Source organism: Phoenix dactylifera, chromosome 8, assembly GCF_009389715.1.
Source record: "Phoenix dactylifera cultivar Barhee BC4 chromosome 8, palm_55x_up_171113_PBpolish2nd_filt_p, whole genome shotgun sequence".
Classification (NCBI taxonomy): domain Eukaryota; kingdom Viridiplantae; phylum Streptophyta; class Magnoliopsida; order Arecales; family Arecaceae; genus Phoenix; species Phoenix dactylifera.
In genome coordinates, this window is record NC_052399.1 from 24,893,775 (window position 1) to 24,915,154 (window position 21,380).

At 37.0% G+C, this 21,380-nt stretch overlaps 1 protein-coding gene across 5 annotated transcripts in view; it reads left to right on the forward strand.

Moving 5' to 3' along the window:
- The window catches only part of LOC103715340 (ubiquitin receptor RAD23d-like), a 33,727-nt gene extending 17,796 nt beyond the window's left edge, over window positions 1-15,931 (forward strand). For 4 of the 5 annotated variants that reach the window (XM_008802931.3, XM_039129347.1, XM_008802932.3 and 1 more), the window contains 7 exons: window positions 4,022-4,199; window positions 8,540-8,689; window positions 8,770-8,829; window positions 8,915-8,962; window positions 9,070-9,176; window positions 9,272-9,350; window positions 15,544-15,931. In XM_008802931.3, coding sequence (XP_008801153.1) covers window positions 4,022-4,199; window positions 8,540-8,689; window positions 8,770-8,829; window positions 8,915-8,962; window positions 9,070-9,176; window positions 9,272-9,350; window positions 15,544-15,660 — 739 coding nt within the window. In that variant the 3' untranslated portion in view covers window positions 15,661-15,931. Of the gene's footprint in view, window positions 1-4,021; window positions 4,200-8,539; window positions 8,690-8,769; window positions 8,830-8,914; window positions 8,963-9,069; window positions 9,177-9,271; window positions 9,351-15,317; window positions 15,368-15,543 lie in introns of all 5 variants that reach the window. The other variant, XM_026807785.1, reaches the window with a different exon arrangement.
- The last annotated feature ends 5,449 nt before the right edge of the window (window positions 15,932-21,380 follow it).

Here is a 21,380-nt window from a genome sequence, read left to right on the forward strand (position 1 = left end):
TAGGCCGGCCTTGCAAATTTTTGCAACCAAACATAGCGTTAGAAGCTTTGATGTGTAGCACTGAGTATGTGGATTGTATACAGCCTAATGTCCTGGGGTTGGCCAGCCTATTCGGGGCCTTTTCCAAAAGCCCTCTTCATTGCCTGCTCCCATCCTTCAGACTGCATCCCATGCAGGCGCATGCTGGGTCCACAAGAGACATGCTCATGCATGTTATGTCATGGCCTAACGTCGACTCCTAATTGGTGGAGTTTTGGTGGCTTTCAAGGTGTTAAAGCTTTCTTTGTTTGCCTCTGGGATTTTTGGTGTTTATAGCGATGGCAATGGTTGTGTCCTGTGTATCTTTATAGTGTAAATAATGTAACCCCGAACTTACCCAAAAAAAATGATTACTGTGGAAATTGTCAAAAATTTGTGTGCCACTAAAGAAAGGTTACTTCTATATGTGCCACACATGTTATTTCCTTATGCCAAGGTTTGTTTTAAGTTATGATTTGGCCAACACAGATTGGTTACAGTCGAGACTGATTTAGAGACTGTCATTCAATTCTAGGTTTTGGTCGGTTTGGGTAGTTTCATCATTGACGGAAACCGACCTGTTTGGTCCACTTTCAGCCATTTTCAGCTTAAATGGACCATGGCTTTTCGTATTGGATTCATTTCTTTAATGGTTTTCCTCTGTTTTTCGAGTTAAATAGGAGATAGATAATAAATTCAACACTCAACAAGACAAAGTTTCTTAAAACAAAATATAAAGAATTCTCAAATAACTGAACTTCGATAAGTAAATTACATACATATATATTCATAGTACAAAACACTCTTATGTTTAATTTCACATGCATGCAATATTAACTTTAGTCTAAATTACTAAAATTACACATATAAATAACCTATGTAACAAAAACACTCAAAAACATCATGTAATAACATTTCTTGGCTTCTTTTATTTTTAATCTATTTTTTGAATTTCTTGATTTTATAAATCAAATGAACATTGGAGTGAAAGTTTCAAAATTGCCAAAACTATCGTAAATAAAACTCCATAGATTTGTTGAAATTGAAACCAAAACCAAGTTTTCAAACCTTGCTAAGCTTCGCAATCTTGTTACCGGGTACCATACCGGTACATTACTGGTGTACATACCCCATACCGATACCGTCCTCGAACTATTTTTCTTATTTTTTATCTCGGTACATCTGGGTACACCTTGGTATGCCTTGGTATACCTCGGTGTGGGATGGTACGGGGTCTGTACTGACCTGCAAATGAGTCTTATAATTGTTCCAACCTGGCATAATATGGTACATGCCGTGTTGGGTGGTTTGGGACGATACAGCAGTCCATGAACCTTCCTTTAGAATCATGGATAAATGATTATTACATGAAAGGACATCATGTTGAGAAAGTTTGCTATAATTTATCCTTAAGTTATTTTGGCAGCTATTCTAATTTTGACACTACTTAAATATGCTTTTGGCTTGTGGGATTGTGGGTTTTCTGCAATGTTACATTGACTTGATTACAAATGACTGGTGGGATGTGTAAGTTGTTGGTCGAATCTAATCTGCCAAAGTTTCTTGGATGCATGCTCTATTGTAATATGATAATTATGTAAGTTTGTGACTCAGATCCTCCAGGGTGAAAGTTTCTTGGATGCATGCTCTATTGTTATATTGTACTTACGTAAATTTGTGACATAGATCCTCCAAGGTGAAATGTAGGATATGGGTAACATAAGATTTATTTCTAATGCACTATATTGGGAAGAATAATCATGTATTGTTGATCTAGGATGTAAATTTTTAGATCGACAAAACTTGCAGTTATAGATGTATAATTTTCTTCCTGTAGAAGTAAAAAATGCAAATTATCAAGAAAAAAAAATCCTAAGAAATGTTTGTATTATCTTTGCAAATATGTAATAGGTTTTATGTCCTTTTGTGCCAATGGTGGTGGGACGTTGTCACTATACAATTGGACATAGTTTATGAATTCTTAAAATAAGACCACACCAAATTTTGGTCATATATTCGGGCAATACAATAATTGGTGCATACATGTATGTTGTCTGTATTTACTAGAAGCGGGTCTTGGTGCGAGAATAGGTTTGGTTGCAGGTGTGGGGTGGTGGGTATCTTAAAAACAAAAATTGAATATGAAATTCTTAAACAAGGGGTTCTGGGATGAGATTTCATATAGATTTATAAGCAGGTGCATCCTTGAGTGGAAAATATTTAGCCTCATAAACTCATCTCGGCTAACTTTGCTTCCATATTTTTCTTCACACCAAAGGCCAAGAAGCCAAATCAATCCATTTATTCCATTACTTCAACTACAATTCTTTATCTTCCTAGGACTTTTGCTTACATCTGCCACTCAACTTGACAGGGAGTATGAATTCTTGCCTTCGAACATTGCTTCTATATTTTTCTTTTCTTAAATATTACAACTAAAGGCCAAGAAACCAAACCAATCCATTTGTTCCATTACTTCAACTAGAACTTTTGTCTTGTTGGAGTTTTGCTTACATCAGCCATTCAACTTGATAGGGAGCAAGGTCGGCGGAACCATCCCGAACCGGACGATTTCAGCTATTCCGAGCCATACCGGTGGCTCACCGGTACGGTTCTAGCAATGAAAACAAAACTTGTTGCCAGAGCCAAAGAAGGAGAAGGAAAGACAGAGCGAGCGGGGGAGGGAGGGGAGGGAGAGGGCTGGAGGCCGGTGGAGGGTGGCGGAAGCTGGCGGATGCCGTGGGAGGTTCGAAACAAGGGTTCGGCAACGGCTTAAAAAAATTCTCGATTTTTAAGTGAAGTTTGTAAACGAAATAAAAAAACCGGCCGCAACCTCGCCTCCCGCTAGCTTTTGCTGGCATCCGCCACCCTCCACCTCCCTCCCTTCCTTTCTTCTCTCTCTTTTTTTCTCTCTCCCACAGTACCGTACCCTCTCCTCTGTTGGTACAGGCCCGACACGGCCTGTACCGACTGATGCCGCCGGAGAATCGGTACGGTGTCCGGTACCAGTTCTGCCGAGGAGTATGAATTCTTGTCTTCCACTTGTTGAATTATTTTCTTTATCATCTTTTAGTTCTGCTACCCTTTTGGAGTCTTTATGTAATTATGTTCAAAATAGTCTATTTTTCCCTTTTTTTTTTAAAGCACTCTAATGTTTCTTATTGTCTTCCACTCATCCATTTCCTTTCTCTTTGTTATCATCTCTTATATTCATTCTTTTTCCGCATGGCAAGATCTTATTTCTAGAGTTATATTATGTTTTTATCTTCTCTCCAGTAAGCATTATCTTTCTTCCTTGTTGGACAAAGGTAAATAATATAAAAAGAACAGACTAAATAATAATGAACAAGAATTTCATATGTTATATTTATTTGACTATTTTATTATGTATATTTTTATTTATTCTATGTTTTAGAGCTACATCAGATGTCTAAATCTGCAGTTTTCCATCGCAAATTATCTTGATTGGGTGCTGGTGCCGATCCTTAATTGTGCATCATATCCTTTTCTCTTATATAATATATTGTTAGCACAGTAATCTTTGCTTTTTGAACAAAATCTTGTCTTATGATGCATTTTTCACATTGTTCATCTAAATAATTTTCCTTATAATTAGCTTCCTCTCTATCTAAACCTTCACAATATGGCTTTTATGGACACAATGCTATGTAATCTTCCTAGTAATATAGAAACAAATGAGTTTTATTTAGCTTATACTGGAATTATAAGTGATAGCTTAGATGATTTCAGTGTAATGACTAATTTGCGTCCAAAGAATGTGAGTGTTCTTTCATTTTCTTTCAATCAACTTTTCAAACATTTCGCTATTCACTTGTGTTATAGAGGTGCTTCATTTCTTGATGTCATTGCCTGATCACTTTATTGGTCCTGTTGAAGTGTCAGTATTAGAAAATTATTTATCAGTAATGTCATTCTACATGTTTACTAATGCACTGACCATTTTTGTCTGACATCCTTTTGTTACCTAATTTTGCCAAAGCAGCACTGAAGTAGATGCATACGGTCAAGCGGCATCTAATCTTGTTGCAGGCAATAACTTAGAAAAAACCATCCAACAGATTCTTGACATGGGTGGGGGGACCTGGGAGAGGGACACTGTTGTTCGTGCTTTGCATGCGGCATATAACAACCCTGAAAGGGCTGTTGAATATTTATATTCAGTAAGATTCATTTTCTTCATTTTTCCTCAACTATAATAGAGATTCATTTCCTTTATTTTCTCCTCACATATAATAGCTTTACTTTTCTGAATTCTGCATCTCATTGTGAACTTTACAGAGAGGTTCTTTTCACTTCTAATCATTTTGATCGATATAGCTGTGACCTGAATTTATCGGTTTGGAATTACACAAAATATTGATACTATACCTATTGCTGCTTTTTTTACTTCATTATCCATATTTAGGACATATTGCGAACCTAAAATGTTGCCCACTCCTAGGATACTTTGTTCTCTCCATTGATATTCATGTTGGGTTGGGCTCCATTTGGTCACACTGGATTGCCATGCTGCAGAAATGAGGCCTTTATAATTATACCAACTTGTTAACTACGGCCAAATAGCTCTGCTTGGTTATAAGAGGAAATTTGGTATGAGTTATGGCATGAGAACTAAAGGTTGGGTAGGTAAGGTGATGATGGAACTTGAGGATTGGTTGGCGTACAATGTTAAAGATGATGCTTTTACTTGTAGTTAGTAGGGCATGGATTAATGTATGAATCAAGAAAGGGAATGGTCATTTGAAACTAGATGCCATTGTTCCAGCCTTGAGTTATAGTGCTGGTTAGGTTGTGAGGTCAAATCATTTTCAGTTACACCTTTTTTTTTTTGTTCCAGTCTGCATCTTCATTCTTATGCAGGGTACATATGGGGCTCTGGGTATATTAAAGAAACAAAATTTATAAGTTGTTTAACCATTATGGAATTGCTACACTTAAGCTACAGATTTCATTTTGCTTAAACAACATTTTTTTATGGCATGCTTCCATTTTCCTTCATCCATTGATATTGTTTATTGGAATTAACATGATTTATATGGTGTTGCAACTCAAGATGCTCTAGAATTTATTTAATTTTTTCTTGAATGTTTCATGAATCTGTACATACACTGTTACTTCTGCACACATGATATCTGTTGCACAGGATTTTGCGTAATGTATGAGATCCATGCATATATAAGTCTACATGTTCTTTGATATATGTGTGCACTCAGTTACGTGCACATTGGACATTTACATACGGACTAGCAATCATTCTTGTGTGATGGATATGCAATACTGCAATAACATATACTTAGGCATCCTCATGTATCTGCACAGATAGTGCTAGCAATAAGTTAATTTTACATGTTAAACTTTAACAAAGAAATGCTGGTCACAAATGAACTGCTTTTAGCTTCGTATCAACCCTCTGCATTGCTTACCTTGGATGAGTACAACTATCCACTTCCTCCAACTTTTTCTGTTTGATTCTCCTAGTTTTACAGAAAAGCTGCTGAATTTCGAAGGTTGTGAGTTTAGATCACTCTCATTGATCTTTTGGGTTAATAGAATACAGAGCTGAATCCTAGATTGTTCAATAATTCAGCATCCAAGCACTAACCTTTGATACAAGAAAATATGAGACAACTTAGTTCCTGGGGTGCTCGATTTAGTTTCAGTTAAGTCAATGCAGATAGCTGCTGTGGATGAAGTCTATGTCTGGAAGGAGCTGTGATAACCTTGGTGCAGGTAATGAACAGAAACTACAGGATGGAGTCTCCCTCACATATTCCTTTGGTGGTTCTAAACATTTTTCTTGGGAAACTTTGATATGGGGCAAAAACAAGACTGGACTAATTTCAAGGTTCGTAGTACCACTTTCGGTGACTGTGTCAGTAACTAAGTGGTACGATGTTGGTATGGTTTAGTTTGGTACTGTCGTTCGGTAGGGGGGGATGACTATCAATTCACTACTGGTACGAGTCAGTTTGCTAGTACAGACCTCCAAGATCTTACCCTACAAACCATGGTTAATGTATTTGATTATCCAATTTCTTCATGCAATTAGGAAATTCATCTTTTCCAAGCATGGTCAATGAACTCTCAAGATAATCTGTCAATGTCCTCTAGCCTCCTCCGTAGCCGCTAAACTAGCCATAGGTGTTATAGTAGTCTCTCCCTCCCTCTTTCCTTCTAGATGCCTTGGCCAAGAACTCCACAAAGTTTTAATTCTTCTATTCATAAATCTTGAATCAGATACAGTCTTGGCAAGGAAATCTTCTATTCTCAAGCTAGATGCATGGAACTCATCATCCCAAAAATTCTTTTGGTATTGTTGGGCGATTTAGGATAAAAGATGAGATCTTTCGTAAGGCAGATTTGGGAGTGGAGTGAAATAGCTTATCAAGTCATATGAGGAGCTCAAGAACCTATAATGAATGTCTGGACTTTGGATCTCATCTTAGTTGGTAGAAGAGGCAAAGAGTCATTTTTGTGGATTTCCGAGGATCGGGTTTTATGTAGTTGTAATATGCAGCATTGCTCATAGGGTACCCAGAATGAAAAGGGGGGGGGGGAGAGAGAGAGAGAGAGACTATGGGTTGGTAGCATCATGCAGAAGTGTAGAAGTGGAGTCTTAGGTTGTCGTTAGGACATTCTCAAGCTCTTAATTTGGGGTGTTGTGAAATCATTATTCAAATAGCTCACTATCTTAAAATCAAAGTATTCCTTGACCTATTTGTGGTAGTGATGAGGTGGATTTCCTGTGACTCCTAGATGTTCTTGATTCCCTTTCTTTAATAGGCAGTCTTTTCAGGGGAAACTGGAACGAGGCCCCTCCTAGTCTGAAAGTTGATAGTACATATAATGGACGTAGTCAATGGAGTATGCTTAAGATGCTGAGTTGTTAGCATTAAAATATAAAGAAATTCACCAAGTTAGGAGTAGGAATGATGGCTAGGATACTCCAGGATAAAGTATACAAATGTACCGACCAGCCCCCTTACATGAATAAGCTTTGGGCTTTGGATCTTTCCATGATTCTAGAAAACTCATCATGTGCTAGGCTTATAACATAATCTGTCATCGGGGTCTTGAATAGCAATGCTAAATGCTTTAGATGTAGGCTTCCTAAGTAAGATGTGATTATATCTTCTTGGAGTCTGAATATGACAAGGGCTGTTTGAAGATGAGTCAAACACACTTATCAAGAACTATCATCATCTATGCATCATGTGTTGGATTATGTCCAAACACTAATTTGAAGAAAAACGAAATAAGCACCATTATGGGCTATTTTATTGGTATGGTTCTTGACTTCATGATAATTGTATAACTCAAGCCAAATCAATTGCTCAAGCAATTGATTTTGTACAATGCTACATTTAGGCAGGGGTGAGCAAAAGATAATCTTCCACTAATATAGCTAGATTGAATTTTTCCTCCTTTTGGAATCAGTCACTGGCAGTTCTATGCTATCATAAGGGCCAATAGAGCACAACCAGCATTCCGAGCATGATGGAATAGAGAACAACCAATTGCCACCAGCAATCTAGATCAAGGTAAGTAGAACCGATATCAACAGTTGTGCTTCCTGGCAACTAGTACGGTACCGGTCTACACCGTACCGAACCATGGTGTATGGGGGGGGGAAGGCTAGAGAGGAACGAGGAGAGGGAGGGAGCGGGAGAGGTGGGAGAGGATGAAGGAGAGGGAGGGGGAGAAAGAGAGAGGGAGAGAGAGTGGGGGGACTCATCTGGCCGGGCTTTGATGGGTTTGGATGGGCTTTAAGCGCTTTGTGATGAGGGAGAGAGGCCAGATTCGAAGGAGGAGGGCTTCGAGGGCTTCACGATGAGGGAGAGAGAGGCTGGATTTAGCAACGTGGACTTTGAGCGAACCCTAACAGAGAGAGATAGAAGCGCCATTGTGTTGCTCAAATCGGCTGATCGGAACCTAAATGGGACCCGAATCCTTTTTCCCTCTCGTGTCTTTGCCAAATTTGAGGCCGCCATTGTCTTCCACTAGAGCAAATCGATTGGGGGCTATTGGAGCTGATTTCGAGTTGTCGTCTTCCAAGTTCCCTTTCGAAGATTTTTATTGTGGATTTTTTCCTGTTCCATGTCTAATGCATTTGATTTAGGAGGATTTGAGGTTTTTATGGTTGATGTCTTGATTTGAGCCCATGAACCATGCCACTAACCAGTCCGTTTCGATATGCCTCAAATTGGCCGATTCGGTATGTCCTGAACTGATTGGTTCGGCATGGTTTGCTAGACCTTAATCAAGGATCGTACTTGTTACTAATGATATTCTTTCATTATTGTGCTTTTTCTTGTTTTATTTTATAAATGACAACGTCATTAACATTTCAGTCTCAAATTCATACCAATCACAAGATAACATGTGATTATTCCACCTTTCCACTTCTAGATCTTCAAGTATCGCTATGTGAATGCAGCAAAATTATGGAGGTATCCTTAACACTGTTATCTGTAAGTCTTATGTTGACACATATTATCAGGGTATTCCTGAACATGTTGAGGCCCCGCCTGTGGCCCAAGCACCTGCAACTGGGCAAGCTGCCAGTTCCCCAGTCCAGGCTCCACAACCTGTTCAGCCTGCAGTTCCTTCCAGTGGACCTAATGCTAATCCTTTGGACCTCTTTCCTCAGGTAAGTGCAGCAAATGCTTGCTACTTTTTTTTTCTATTCAAATTTAAATATGATAGATTCATTCATTGTTCCTTCTGCAGGGTCTTCCGAATGTGAGGTCAGGTGCAAGCAGCCTTGATTTTCTTCGTAATAGTCCACAGGTATCATGAGTTTAGTATTTTAAATATTAGACTACAACTAGTAACTGTTGCAGAAACTTATGGCCCTCCATTTCTTTCTTTGTAGTTCCAAGCCTTTAAGGCGTTGGTGCAGGCAAATCCTCAAATCCTACAGGTCTTCTTTTTGTTCCTTTTATTATGTGAATCTAAATTCTGGCCTTTGAGTTATTTCATAATTTTATAATGGTCTGTCTTATGGTAGTCTCCTTGGATTCTCAACAGCCCATGCTTCAAGAGCTGGGGAAGCAAAATCCGCTAGTTATGAGGCTCATTCGAGAACATCAAGCTGAATTCCTTCGCTTGATCAATGAACCTGCTGAGGGAGAAAGGTGAGAAGCCTTTTTATATATATATGTTCTTGGTTTATGGTAGAGACTTAGAGAGGATGTTGATTTTGCTGATCTTTCTAATTTTTTTGAAGCAGCAATTTATTAGGTCAGTTAGCTGCCGAAATGCCTCAAGCCCTTACAGTCACTCCAGAGGAACGTGAAGCCATTGAACGTGTAAGTTAACCTATATAATCCATTTTTTAAGGTTTTGGTTATGCTGCTAATGGAGGTAGTCAATGTAAAGCTGTCCAGGTTACCTGCTTCTGTAGCTATGGACTCATGATTGGGGGTCTCTGGCAAGAGTTGGAAACTTTTAATGCAATGAATTACAACTAAGTTGAAAAGGTATTTGAAGTTAAAGATATTGAGCCAGTAATGGTGAACAGTGAAACAAACAGGTAGATAAAATGTACATTTTGTTGAGATTCTTAAAAAAATGAAAATTATTACTAGGTAATGACTAACAGAAGTAACAAAGTGGATACAGCAAGGTATAGCAGGAAGGCTACACATGGAGTTTGGACAATCTTTGCAAGGGAAATTAGAGAATCAACAAACTTACTACCTGACTGTACTGTCATAGAAAACATTGGAAATGAAATATTTTAAAGAGTGATTGGCCTAGAGGTTTTCTAGACTTGCAAGTTAGACTGTAAGGTTTTTTAGGATATTAAGAAGCTAAACACAGAAGTTGCAGAGGGTTCAGTGAATGTCCACAGTGGTCTTATAACAGGATTTCAGATTGCAGAAATTATGTGCATCCAGAAAACTAGAGGATACCGAAATCTTAGGGGAGTGAAAATGGAGACAATGTCATCAGAGTTAAGAGACGATAGAAGGGAATAAGAGGGATAAAGAGACAAAAAGGTAGAGAGAGAGACATGGAAAGAAGGCACTAGAGAAACAGTAGGGGCTAGCATTTCTTTTAGCTGCCGTCTCCAGCACATACATAGATAACCTATCCCCTAAAATATTAACTCGAATGCCAAGTAACCAAATAACATACATATCTCAGATATTATCTTAAAGAGCAAGTACTTGGTAACTTGGCTACATGATAACTAGAGGTGCTAATGATCTGCGCTTGGGCAAGTTCAAGCTTGGCCATGGTAAAGAAGATAGGTCTGGCTCAGTCCAAGCCTATATTCAATTTTTTTATGGCCTGGCCCTAGTCCTGGCTCAGCCTAGATTTGTCCCAAGGCCAGCTGCTTATTTTTTTCCTTTCTCACCATATTTAGTGTGTGTGCATGCGCAACCACCAATCCTCTCTTCTGCTTCTTGTTACCACAGCATCTTCCCCTCTGCTCGTCACTGCATCATCCTTCCCTTGTCGCTCGTCGCCATAGCATCATCTCCTCTGCCCCTGGCCGCCTCTCTGTCCTTCTGTCCGTTGCTTGCCATGGACGACAAAGGTGGATAGTGGTGGTGGCAGATGGTGGCAGCAGGATTGGCATACGGTGTTATGTGTTTCCATGGAGAGAGAAGATAAGAGGGGAAGGAATCAAATGAGATGGAATTAGGGTTTGATATGCAAGCCAATTGGCTTGGGCCTGCCCAAATCAAGCCCAAAATGAATTTGGGCTTGAAATTTGATGCCTGGGCTTGGCCCATGACCCATTCCAATAAGCTCAGCCTGGCCTCAGACAAGCCCAGCCTGGGCCCATTAATAGACAGGATAATAACTTAAAAGTCCAAGCTGAGGGAAAGAAACCCAATGACTCAAACTCTAATAAAAAATTTGACAAGTACAGGTTCATTATATTATTATATTTAAAGCATTACCTTTTCATGTTCCACAGCAAGCACTTAAGGCTCTTAATTTTGGAGATCTTGGCTTTCTTCAGTCGGGTTAAGGGACCCAAGATGACATATCTATTTCGATTGGCTTGTTGCAAATTGTATCAGCTGTTTGCTTTGTCTACATAATTTTGTCCTTAATAAGTATGTGCTTCATCTTGTTGTCACTGCGATAGAATGAGTATATGCATTAGTTTAGTTGCTGTGCCGCATTTTGTGGTCCGAAAACCTGTGTATATCCAGCTTTGTATCTTATACTCAAGTTTCTTATGGACACAAGTTGCCTATGTTTCATACTAGGCATTTGGACCATGCCTCTAGATGACATGATGGTGAAGCTCTGAAAGTCAATCACCAAGTCACACAAGTGGTTGCTGCAGCCTACTTTAGTATGAAAGCTGTTGCACCATTGCCAATAGTCCTTGCTAGGTGGTTAAAAGAGGATGAGGGACAGCAATGATGCATTTCATACTTGTCTTCACTTTGGTCATCACTTTCTTTTGGCTTCAAGAGGATGATTTTGTAGGCTTTCTGCAGAAGACTTGCATCAAACATAAAATGGGCCTTGGTGGTGAAAGTCACCAACCAGTTGAAGAGGAATTTTCTCAATCATGATACGTGTACAAAAATATAACTCAATACTTCTTTGACTTTATCCCACCCGCACATTTGTAGCCAGCCTGCAGTAGCAACTTGAATACCAAGTAATTAAATAACTTAAAGATCAAAGTCACTTGTAAAAGGAAAATTAACCTCACAACATCTAACTTGAGTAGCCTAGCATCTAGGTAACTTAAATTCCAAGATACTTAAGGACCAAGTAACCAAATTATCTAAAGTTTTATTTGAAGTCTAAACAAATAGAGGCTCATTATGCAGTCATATTTGAGCAGTTCAGGCCTTTTGGCCTAAGATTGAGTCTGTGATGGGAAAAAACTTAGCAGGGTAAGGGCCTGAATTATGCTTCCAAGCTCTTGATCAAGTCAGAGAAACTTAAAACTAAGCTAAAGGTGATTGGTGGGGAAAATTTAAATAAAAATAGTTAACTATATGTATTAGATATGATGACCATATGACATTGGTAAAGGATATTCAGACTGGGGAAGATAGAATGTATTTCCGAAGTTTAATAAATTAAAAATTTCCAAAAACAGTGATAAGAGCATGTATCCTTCTAGAAACATCACCCCCCCCCCCCCCCCCCCCCGCGCGAAAAAATAAACCTTGGTGCGCTATTTTGGTCCAAAAAATGAGAAATGGGAAAATCATATTGATTTTTTTTTATGAAATTTGAATATGTTGTAGGAAGCATGCAGGTTTTAAATTCTATGAGATGGCGCATCTTGGTTTCCATATGGAGGGTATCCCGCCCTGTTGCAGTAGCTGTCCTAGTCAAATATCTTGCTAGGAAGCCTCCATCTCTTTCCCCTTCTTTTTTCTTTCTTTGTGTCTTTTTATTTTTTTTCCTTTCTATCTTTTCTTCCTTTCCCCCTTTCTTTTTCTTCTTTTTTCCTTTCTTTGTTTCCTTTGCTCTCTTTCCATTTTTTTCTTTCCTTCCTTTCTTCTTTCCTTTCTTTTCCTCTTCTTTCCTTTCTTCCTTCTTCGCTTTCTTTATTTTCTTTTTCCTCTTTCTTTTTCTTTCTTCATTTCTTTCTTTCTTTCTTTTTCCTGCAACATGATTTCACCCCACGTAGGTGGGTTTTGAAGTCCTGCCCCAACTTAGATCTCGTTCTCGCGAGAACGAGACAAGATGGCCAAGGCGTTGCCCATCTTACTAGGATTTAAAACCATGGTAGGGCGGACATTACCCTACAATACACTATTTTTTGCTTTTGTGATACATATTTTATTATTTATAAATATAATTTTTAGAGTAAACTAATTATTAAAAATTGTATGAGAATAAATTCAGTTAAAAGTGAATTTGATATTGTTTTAGTTAAATTCATGATTCTATTATATATATATATATATATATATATATATATATTATGATTTGATGGTTGATAATTGATAAGTTATATTTCACACTTTAACTTGTATTTAGTGGTAACATTTTAGTTTTATTGAAATCATGATACTGGTACTAGCACAATGTGCCCTTCAAACATTGATTCCAAAATGCATATATTTCCATCCAAAGCTTATTTAGGACAAAAATAATTGAAAAATAGAAATAAAAAATATAAAAAAGTACCAAGAGACAACTTGCTCAAAGAGTCTGGACAATAGAGTCCCATTATTAGCCCAACCTAGGATAGAAGCGGTATGGGGCTCGACATTGGTTCTTTAAAACTTGCTGAAAACGAACCCATTTGAAGAGTCGGGATAAGAGAGTCACAGTATTAGCCCAACCTTGGACAGAACTGATATGAGACTCCGTATTGGTTCTTTAAAATTTGCTGAAAACTGTTACTTTGTATAAGTAATTTTAATCAATACAGATGAAGAATCTTGATGGGATTACACAAAAAGAAAAATGAAGAAGAAAGCTGAAGCAAAAATAAAGATATATTAAAACAATATTCTTGAACAAATTTGGCATCAAGAGAAAGTTCATCCATTATTTGTTTTTACGTATTTGTATTTTCATGCAGTTAATTGAGGGAGGGTTTTGTGGTCTTAGTGAAGTTATTTTTTGGTCACGTCGGGCTTCCTATCTGTGCAGGAATTCAATTTTATTAGGGTAGCTCACCTACATGAAAGAGGATTACTACTTAAAATCAGGTTTCTTTCAGTTAGATAATATTGATTATTTCATTTGATTTTAAGTCCTTCAGTTAGTAGAAAGTATGAGTAAATTAGGTGATTCATTTTAATGTTCTAATTTTTTAACTACTTCTAGAATTCTTGTCAGTTGGGATGCTTCACAGGACACCGGGATGGGGTACCATATTGAGTGTTGGGACAGGACCATCCTACTATTGTTCTAGCATCCTGATCAGCACGTTTTGGGATATCCTTTGTCCCAAGTGTCGGGATGGGGCGAGACGGTGTAGCATCCCATTCTATGAATAAATTGGGACAACTCTGTCCTATGGGATTTAAAATCTTGCTTGCAAGTCCTATTTTGCACAACAGTGTATGGATGTCTTGATTCTAGTTGGGTTGCAATGCTGAGGTTTTTCAAGCTATTAGGATTTAGTGTTGTGGTTGTGGATATATTTACATTTTTGTGATTGTGGATATCATACATCTAATGTTTTTGTGTGAGCTGTAGTTTTGTAGAAGGCGGGGGTTCTTTTCTTTTTGTATTTTTCATTCCTAGAGCTACAAGGAGATCATTCTTTGCCCTTGAAAGGTGATATTATGATTAAAAGATGATGACAATTTCATACTATGTGAATCATAAACTGTTGGTAGAGAGGTTTTCTTGTTATTATCTGTCGAGCTACTACTCTTCCTATTTTCTTGCAAACCTTATGGAATCCACAGAATCTTCCTGCATTGCTTTTGATCTGTTTTCCTAATCTATTTCAACATCTTCGGTTCAACATTGGCGTTGATTTCAGCTATCAAGAAATTCGAGCGTAACAGAGAATTTTGTTTAACATATCAACTTAGTAATTGTCCCTTCAAAAAGAAGAAAAAAATCAACTTAGTAATTTGAGTGAACATATCAACTTAGAATCTTGTTTAACATATCAATAGTTTCAGGTTAAGTAGGACCAAGATGGACTACATGGAAATTTTAGTAAAAATAGAAATAGAGATGAAGATGGAATTATAATTGAGGGTCATGTAGTAAGTTTTTAAGAGTGATCATTTGGTATTTAAGATTGACTATTCATAAGAAGGGGAGATTGAAAAGGATGTTATCCATAGGTTTAAAGCTAGTTAGATGAAATAAAGAAATGCAATTGGGATATTATGTGATCGTAGGATACCTTGCAAGTTGGAAAAAAAAATTTAGAGGACAACCATATAATCATGTTTTATAGTACATAATATGTGATAGTTAGAAAAGAACGTGTACAAGATGGTTGAATGAGAATGTTGAGATGGATGTGTGATAATACAAAGAAAGATAAAATAAGAAATGAAGTTATTTGTAACAAGGTGGAAGTAACATCAATTGAGAACAAATTAAGTGAGGGACAACTTAGATGGTTTGTACATGTACAACGTAGGTTGAGAGATGCACCAACATGAAGGAGCAACTTGAATATATGTATAAGGAATGAAGAGGAGTAGAGGTAGACCGAAATTTCATGGGATGTAGTAAGGAATAATTCGAAAATTTCTTATTTAAGCTATTATTTTGCCAAATCCCCACCTTAGCAGTAGGTATTTCTCAAATGTTCTTATTGCATGATATTGATATGGGAGTGCTCACCAATGTAGGATTGCTATATTTTCATGGAATGCAAGCAACAATAAATTTTATCAAGCTGGTAAAGTGAAAAGTTTTGACTTATGTGAGTTTCGTACATTAATAGGTCATCAGTCATGCTGGATACTCTAAGCTATCTTAACTTGTTAGATCATTTCCATATGAAAAAAATTGCTAGAACATTTCTATATTTTGACATTTTGGGTCCTCTAACTTCATTGTATGTGATTATGTTAGCTTGAGGCAATGGGCTTCGATCGGGCACTTGTGTTGGAGGTCTTCTTTGCCTGCAACAAGAATGAGGAGCTGGCAGCAAACTATCTTTTGGATCATATGCATGAGTTTGAAGACTGATCGTTAAGGTATACTTGAACACAAGTTCATTCAATCCTACCCACAGTGGTGTGTTATGTCAATATCAGTTACAGGTTAAATAACCCCCAACCCCCCATGTCCAGTGTATGGTTAACCTATATGATGTGTCCGGAAACTATTATTGTGTATAAAGATTGCTCTTTGGATCATTTCTGGCTATATTGTTTCTTTCCCTTCTAAGAAAGTAAAGAATTTCGTAGAATAATCATGAATCTGCAATCATAATATTACGAGTTGCTCATTTAAATGATCTTGGGTCTTCTGAAAACATGTTGGTAATGGCCTCCTCTTTCCTTTGCATGTGAATGCCACCAGAACAGGATGATGAAGCATCTTGGAGCCTCTTTTCTCCCTCTTGCTCCGTTGCTTTCTCCTCTCTACATCATTCTTCATCTATTCTGCCAGATCCAGCAGAATAGTGCAGGAATTCAATGGGTGTGGTTGCCAGCTTAGGTTGATGATAGCCTTTGGGTCATTTTATTGGATACTTTAGATACTTGGGTACGAACCCTCCTCCATGAAGGCTGGAGATGTTTACAGCTATCAGATGAAGTTTGCCCGGGTTGCATTGCTCATCACCTGCATATCTTCATAAAGAAAATCAAATGAAGAATTTAATTCTATTCTCGAGATTAGAAGAGAGAACGAGTTTCACAATTGTCATCAGAAGTTTCATAAATTTGTTGAACATGAATCTTTACCCAAACTTGATTATCAGATGGGAACCAGGAAAGGCAAGAGCTTACACCCCTTCTCTGCTTCTGATGTCCCAAGTACAGCATATATTCTTGGGAACTGTAGATTTTCTGTGGTGCTTCGAGAAGCACTGATGATTATGACAAGGATTTCACTTTCTGCGGTCCTTACTTTTGGATAAACTACAAAGCTTGAAGCTTTGAAGGATGCTCATGTTTAGGGCTTGGGTCCAAGCTATGTAACCAAGCTTGATCCAGCAACCTAGGCTCGAAAGTTTTAGGCCAAGTTAAAAATATACTAGGGTTGGTCAAGAACTGCACAGAATTAATATGTATGTGTTTGTATACATAGTAATTATAAGTTTAGATAATGGATCATTGGAACGGTCCATTCGTAGTCGTAGTCATTAGATGTTAATTCAAATGTGGACAAAGCTTGATCCCATTTTTTAATTTAAAATTGAACCGAGCTTGATCCAAACATGAATTGATTTTTAGATTTATTTAAGATTTTTAAGTTGATCAATGCTTTGATTCGGTTCAGCTTGAAATAAAACTTTAAATAATGATAAACAAACCTTGACGTCAACTTTCAACCTCAAAATTAATTTCAAACGAAGCTTGATCACATAATCTAGCTCAGCTTGGTTACACCCCTACTCGTGTGAATATGTTACAGGGAAGAGTAGACAAGTCATGAAAGAATATTATAAACTGAGGCATGAAAAGCAATCTAGAAGTGAAAAGACGCTTGAAGAGGGACAGAACGTAAGAGGTCACTTTTCTTAATTAGCTATTAAGATAGAGGAGAAAAGTTTCAAGAAAACTGATAACCCCTAGATGATGACTCCCTTTAAAGGCATTATCAACTACCAGAGTGGAAATTATGACCATTGCGCACCCACTCTAAAGGGAAATGGCCATGGAGTCAGGACCACGAGCCAGCAGTCAAAAAACAATCAAAATTTGGATCCTAAACTACACTCAATATGTTTGTTTAGTTAGGTTCAGGTATGACACTGAAACAAATAATCCCATAACATTTTTACATGCATAATTGATTATATTTTCATAGGAATTACATGTACAGTCATTATACACAATTTATGTTAGCATTTTATATATGAGCCTTTACAAAAATCATCTTTTGGACTCAAATAAGAATCATCAAATTTAAGATAAAAAGTTTGTACAGAAGAAATAATTGTCATTGGTTTCGTTAGACAATGGTAATAAAAAAAATACAGTTGATGTAAATAATATAAAGCTATTTTTACCATTTAATATTATTTTATTCAAAGATACTAAACCAAAACAGCAATAATCTTTCTTTAGATGTAGAATACAACAAGAAACAAAATCCAGATCAAATCCAACAAGTAAAACCCAATTCAAATCTAGACTTGATAGTACATTGGATTTTAGTATGGATCTTCTCATATTGGATTTAAGACTTCGACGGCCCTACTCGTCAAGAACATTCCCCAGCTATTTTGGAATTTTGAAAATTGATTATCATAACAACTGTTTTCCATTACAAAAAGTTTCCAGTTAGTTGATGTTGGTCATGCCATGGTTAGTAGGAATCCGGGTTCTTTTCCATTCATCTTTAACAAGGGCTTGTACTTGGCACGCTATTTAGACGTTTCTCCATTATCTAAACGTATCAAGAGAGTTAACCTAGAAATACACAACAGTTGGTATTTTCTTTTCTCTTGTTGGCTCTTGTAAACATTCCTTGCTATAAGACTAGGATGATGCCTATAGAATCTCTCGAACTTCATATGATGCTTCATGATGATCTCGTAATAATGTTCATCATCATTCCCATAATAATAAGGAGATGTATATTATCGAGATGGTATCATCACTTTCCACTTGGACAAGAGAGGAGGATTCTGATTCAAGTTAGTATCATCTCTCTAGTGATGAGGTAAATATAAACTATAATCATGGAGATTTGTACATCCTCATCTCATCAAAATAAATTAGGGGATGCATAATAGGATTCATCCATTACACGAAAATTAAAGATTACAAAATAATTGAAAAAGTATAAGATGATATAAGATAATTGATGAAACTAATATAGTAAACACCTTCAATAACTCTCTTTTCTCTGACCAGAATAAAACTGAAGATGGTACTCGTGCGATCAAAGGTGAAAGAGATAGCCTTCAATATCAGCAGCCATCAATGAGGAACCATCTTTAGAAATTGGGGACTAAGCAGTGATACCCATCAACATCAGTTCAGCTAAACAGAGCACAAGTTCAATTTCAAGAACTGATAACTTCTCTTAAAAACTATGTTAGGGACTAGAGCAGTGATAAACAAAAGGACAAGGCAGTGACAAACAAAGGGGTCATACAGTGATAAACAAAGGTGGTGACAAAAATCTATATCCAATTTCACTGCATATGCAAGTTCACCCTCTGTAGAGTCCCTTCCAAACCCATCTCAACAACTGTATTAGGGACTAAGCAGTGACAAACAAAGACAAGCATGCTTGTGGAGTCACACGTTGCGCCTGTAACAAATTCATTTGATGCTTCACGAGGATAATAACTTTTATGATAATGTTCATCATCATTCTCATAATAATAGGATTTGATTCAAGTGAGTTTCATTCCTCGAGAGAATAGGTAAATATAAACTAGAACGGTGGAGATTAGCCCACCCTTATTAGGAGATACATAATAAGATTCATCTATTGCACGAAAATTAAATGGTATAAAATAACTGGAAAAGTATAATATGATATAAGATAATTGATGACACTAATATAGTAAACACCTTCATTACCTCTCTTCGCTCTTGTAGAAAAAAGTCAGAACGGTACTCCTCCGGTCAAAGGTGAACGAGAGCCATCAATGAGGGACCGTCTTTAGAGATCGGCGTCTTTCGTCTGCATGTCCACATAAGGATCCAAAACTAGCTTGCTGCTACAAATAAAATAAGATGAGATTGAAGAATATCCAACTTGGCAACGAATGAGACATGACGTTGCAATCAAGGTTGTGCCCACTTTGAAAAAAAAAGCAAAAAAAGTCGTGGTGATCCAAGCTTCGCAAGTCTCATACTTCATCTCTACGACAAACTTATTTCGGTTGTCAAAATATATTTATTATTTTTATGAATCTAAAATACTATTTTTTATGAACTCAACTGATTTCATGGAAAAAGAGGGATATGAATGAATGCAAGCTATATATGACGTCGTTACATTGGCAGAGATTGCTGAGTACTCCTGTAGCAAAGGCTAGGAAAAAGTCTCATGAAATATGGGGGTTGTGAGCCGACTGCATTGGTGAACAATGCCAACTGGCTCATCAGATGAGACACCCCTGTCCATTTCAAAGCAGCAGCCTCACCCATATCAAATTAATTGCATTAAGTAAATAAGCAACTAAGTAATCTCACCATTTTAAATACAAAAAATTTACTGAGTCATTGTTTTCTATATGACCTTTTATCTATGTCCAGGAGTCTGTTTTCCTTTGCCTCCCTGAAGAATCTGTGTCACTGGAGCAAAGGAAGATTTCTGGAAAGCAGAAAGATGCTTGAAGAGATAATTTTTTGATTTAGGAAAGCGTAGGTGATCCTCACCTAAATTTATCAATGAAAGAGAAAAATAACTGAAAAAGAAAAGAAAAGAATATATATTGTCGCAACTATGTTAATATCAATTGTCCATGAGCGAGCATCAAGTTGTGAGAGAACTTGAATAATTTTTTTCTTTACTTATTGAGAAATTTGTATTGGAAATATGATTTGAATTGCTTGTACTATTCATAACACTAATGTGCTCTATATACAAGTTGAGCCTTCAAATATAGTAGAATACAAAAATAAAATTTCATAATAATGAAAAAGATACTAGAGACCGGATATAGTATAATACAATAGCAAAATTCTATGATTTGATATAAATATTAAATTTGAATATGACAATCAGATTCTATGATTTTTGGAGATTAATCCGAGCTCATATACCAAGACGAGCAGTTGTGATATGCAATATCGTATATACCATGATAGGCGAGATTGTACATGATTCTAAGTTGTAATACTCCTCCTCCAGTTGGTGTGTGTAGATCCATAGTATCCAACTTGCGTAGTAGATAAAAAAACTGATCATGGCCCAAAGCATGATAAAAATATCAGCACATTGGTTGTCATTTCGAAGGAACTTAGTCTGCATGGTGCATGCTTGTAGTTTTTTCCAAACGATATGACAATCTATTTTGATGTGTTTTGTTCGCTCATGAAATATAGGGTTGGTGGCAATATGAAATACTGCTTGGTTATTACAATAGAAAGATATAGGTTGAGAGTGGTGAATAGCAAAGTTTGAGAGTAGAGTTTTGAGTCGGACTAATTCACAAGTGGTAGAGGCCATTAATTAATACTCAACTTTAGCGGTGAAGTGAGAGATAATATTTTATTTTTTTGTGAGCCATGAGATAGGACTATCACCAAGAAAGCTGTAATAACCTGTAACAGATGGCGAGTAGTGGAACAAAACGTTCAATTTAGCATCATAATAAGCACTAAGATAAAAGTTGTTCGAAGCAGGAATAAGGACGCCAAAGCTAGGATGTGATATGAGGTATCTTAAGACTCGAAGAGCAGCATCCATATGGGGTTGGCATGGTGCCTGCATAAACTGACTAAGATTAATGGCAAAGGTAATGTCTGGACGAGTGATTGTGAGATAGATCAAACAACTAATCCAGCGTTTGTATGGTCCAGGATCATACAAAGGTTCTCCAACATCAGGTAATAACTTTAAATTTTGCTCCATCGAGGTGTGTGCTAGTTTAGCACCTAGAACAGCTGTATCTTGAAAAATATCTAAGGTATATTTCTATTGAGAGAGAAAAATACCTTTACTAAAGCGTGCAACTTCAATGTCCAAGAAGTATTTAAGTGTGCTAAGATCTTTAATTCGAATTTGATCTTGGAGGAAAGATTTAGTAGAAGTAATGGAAAAAGGATCAT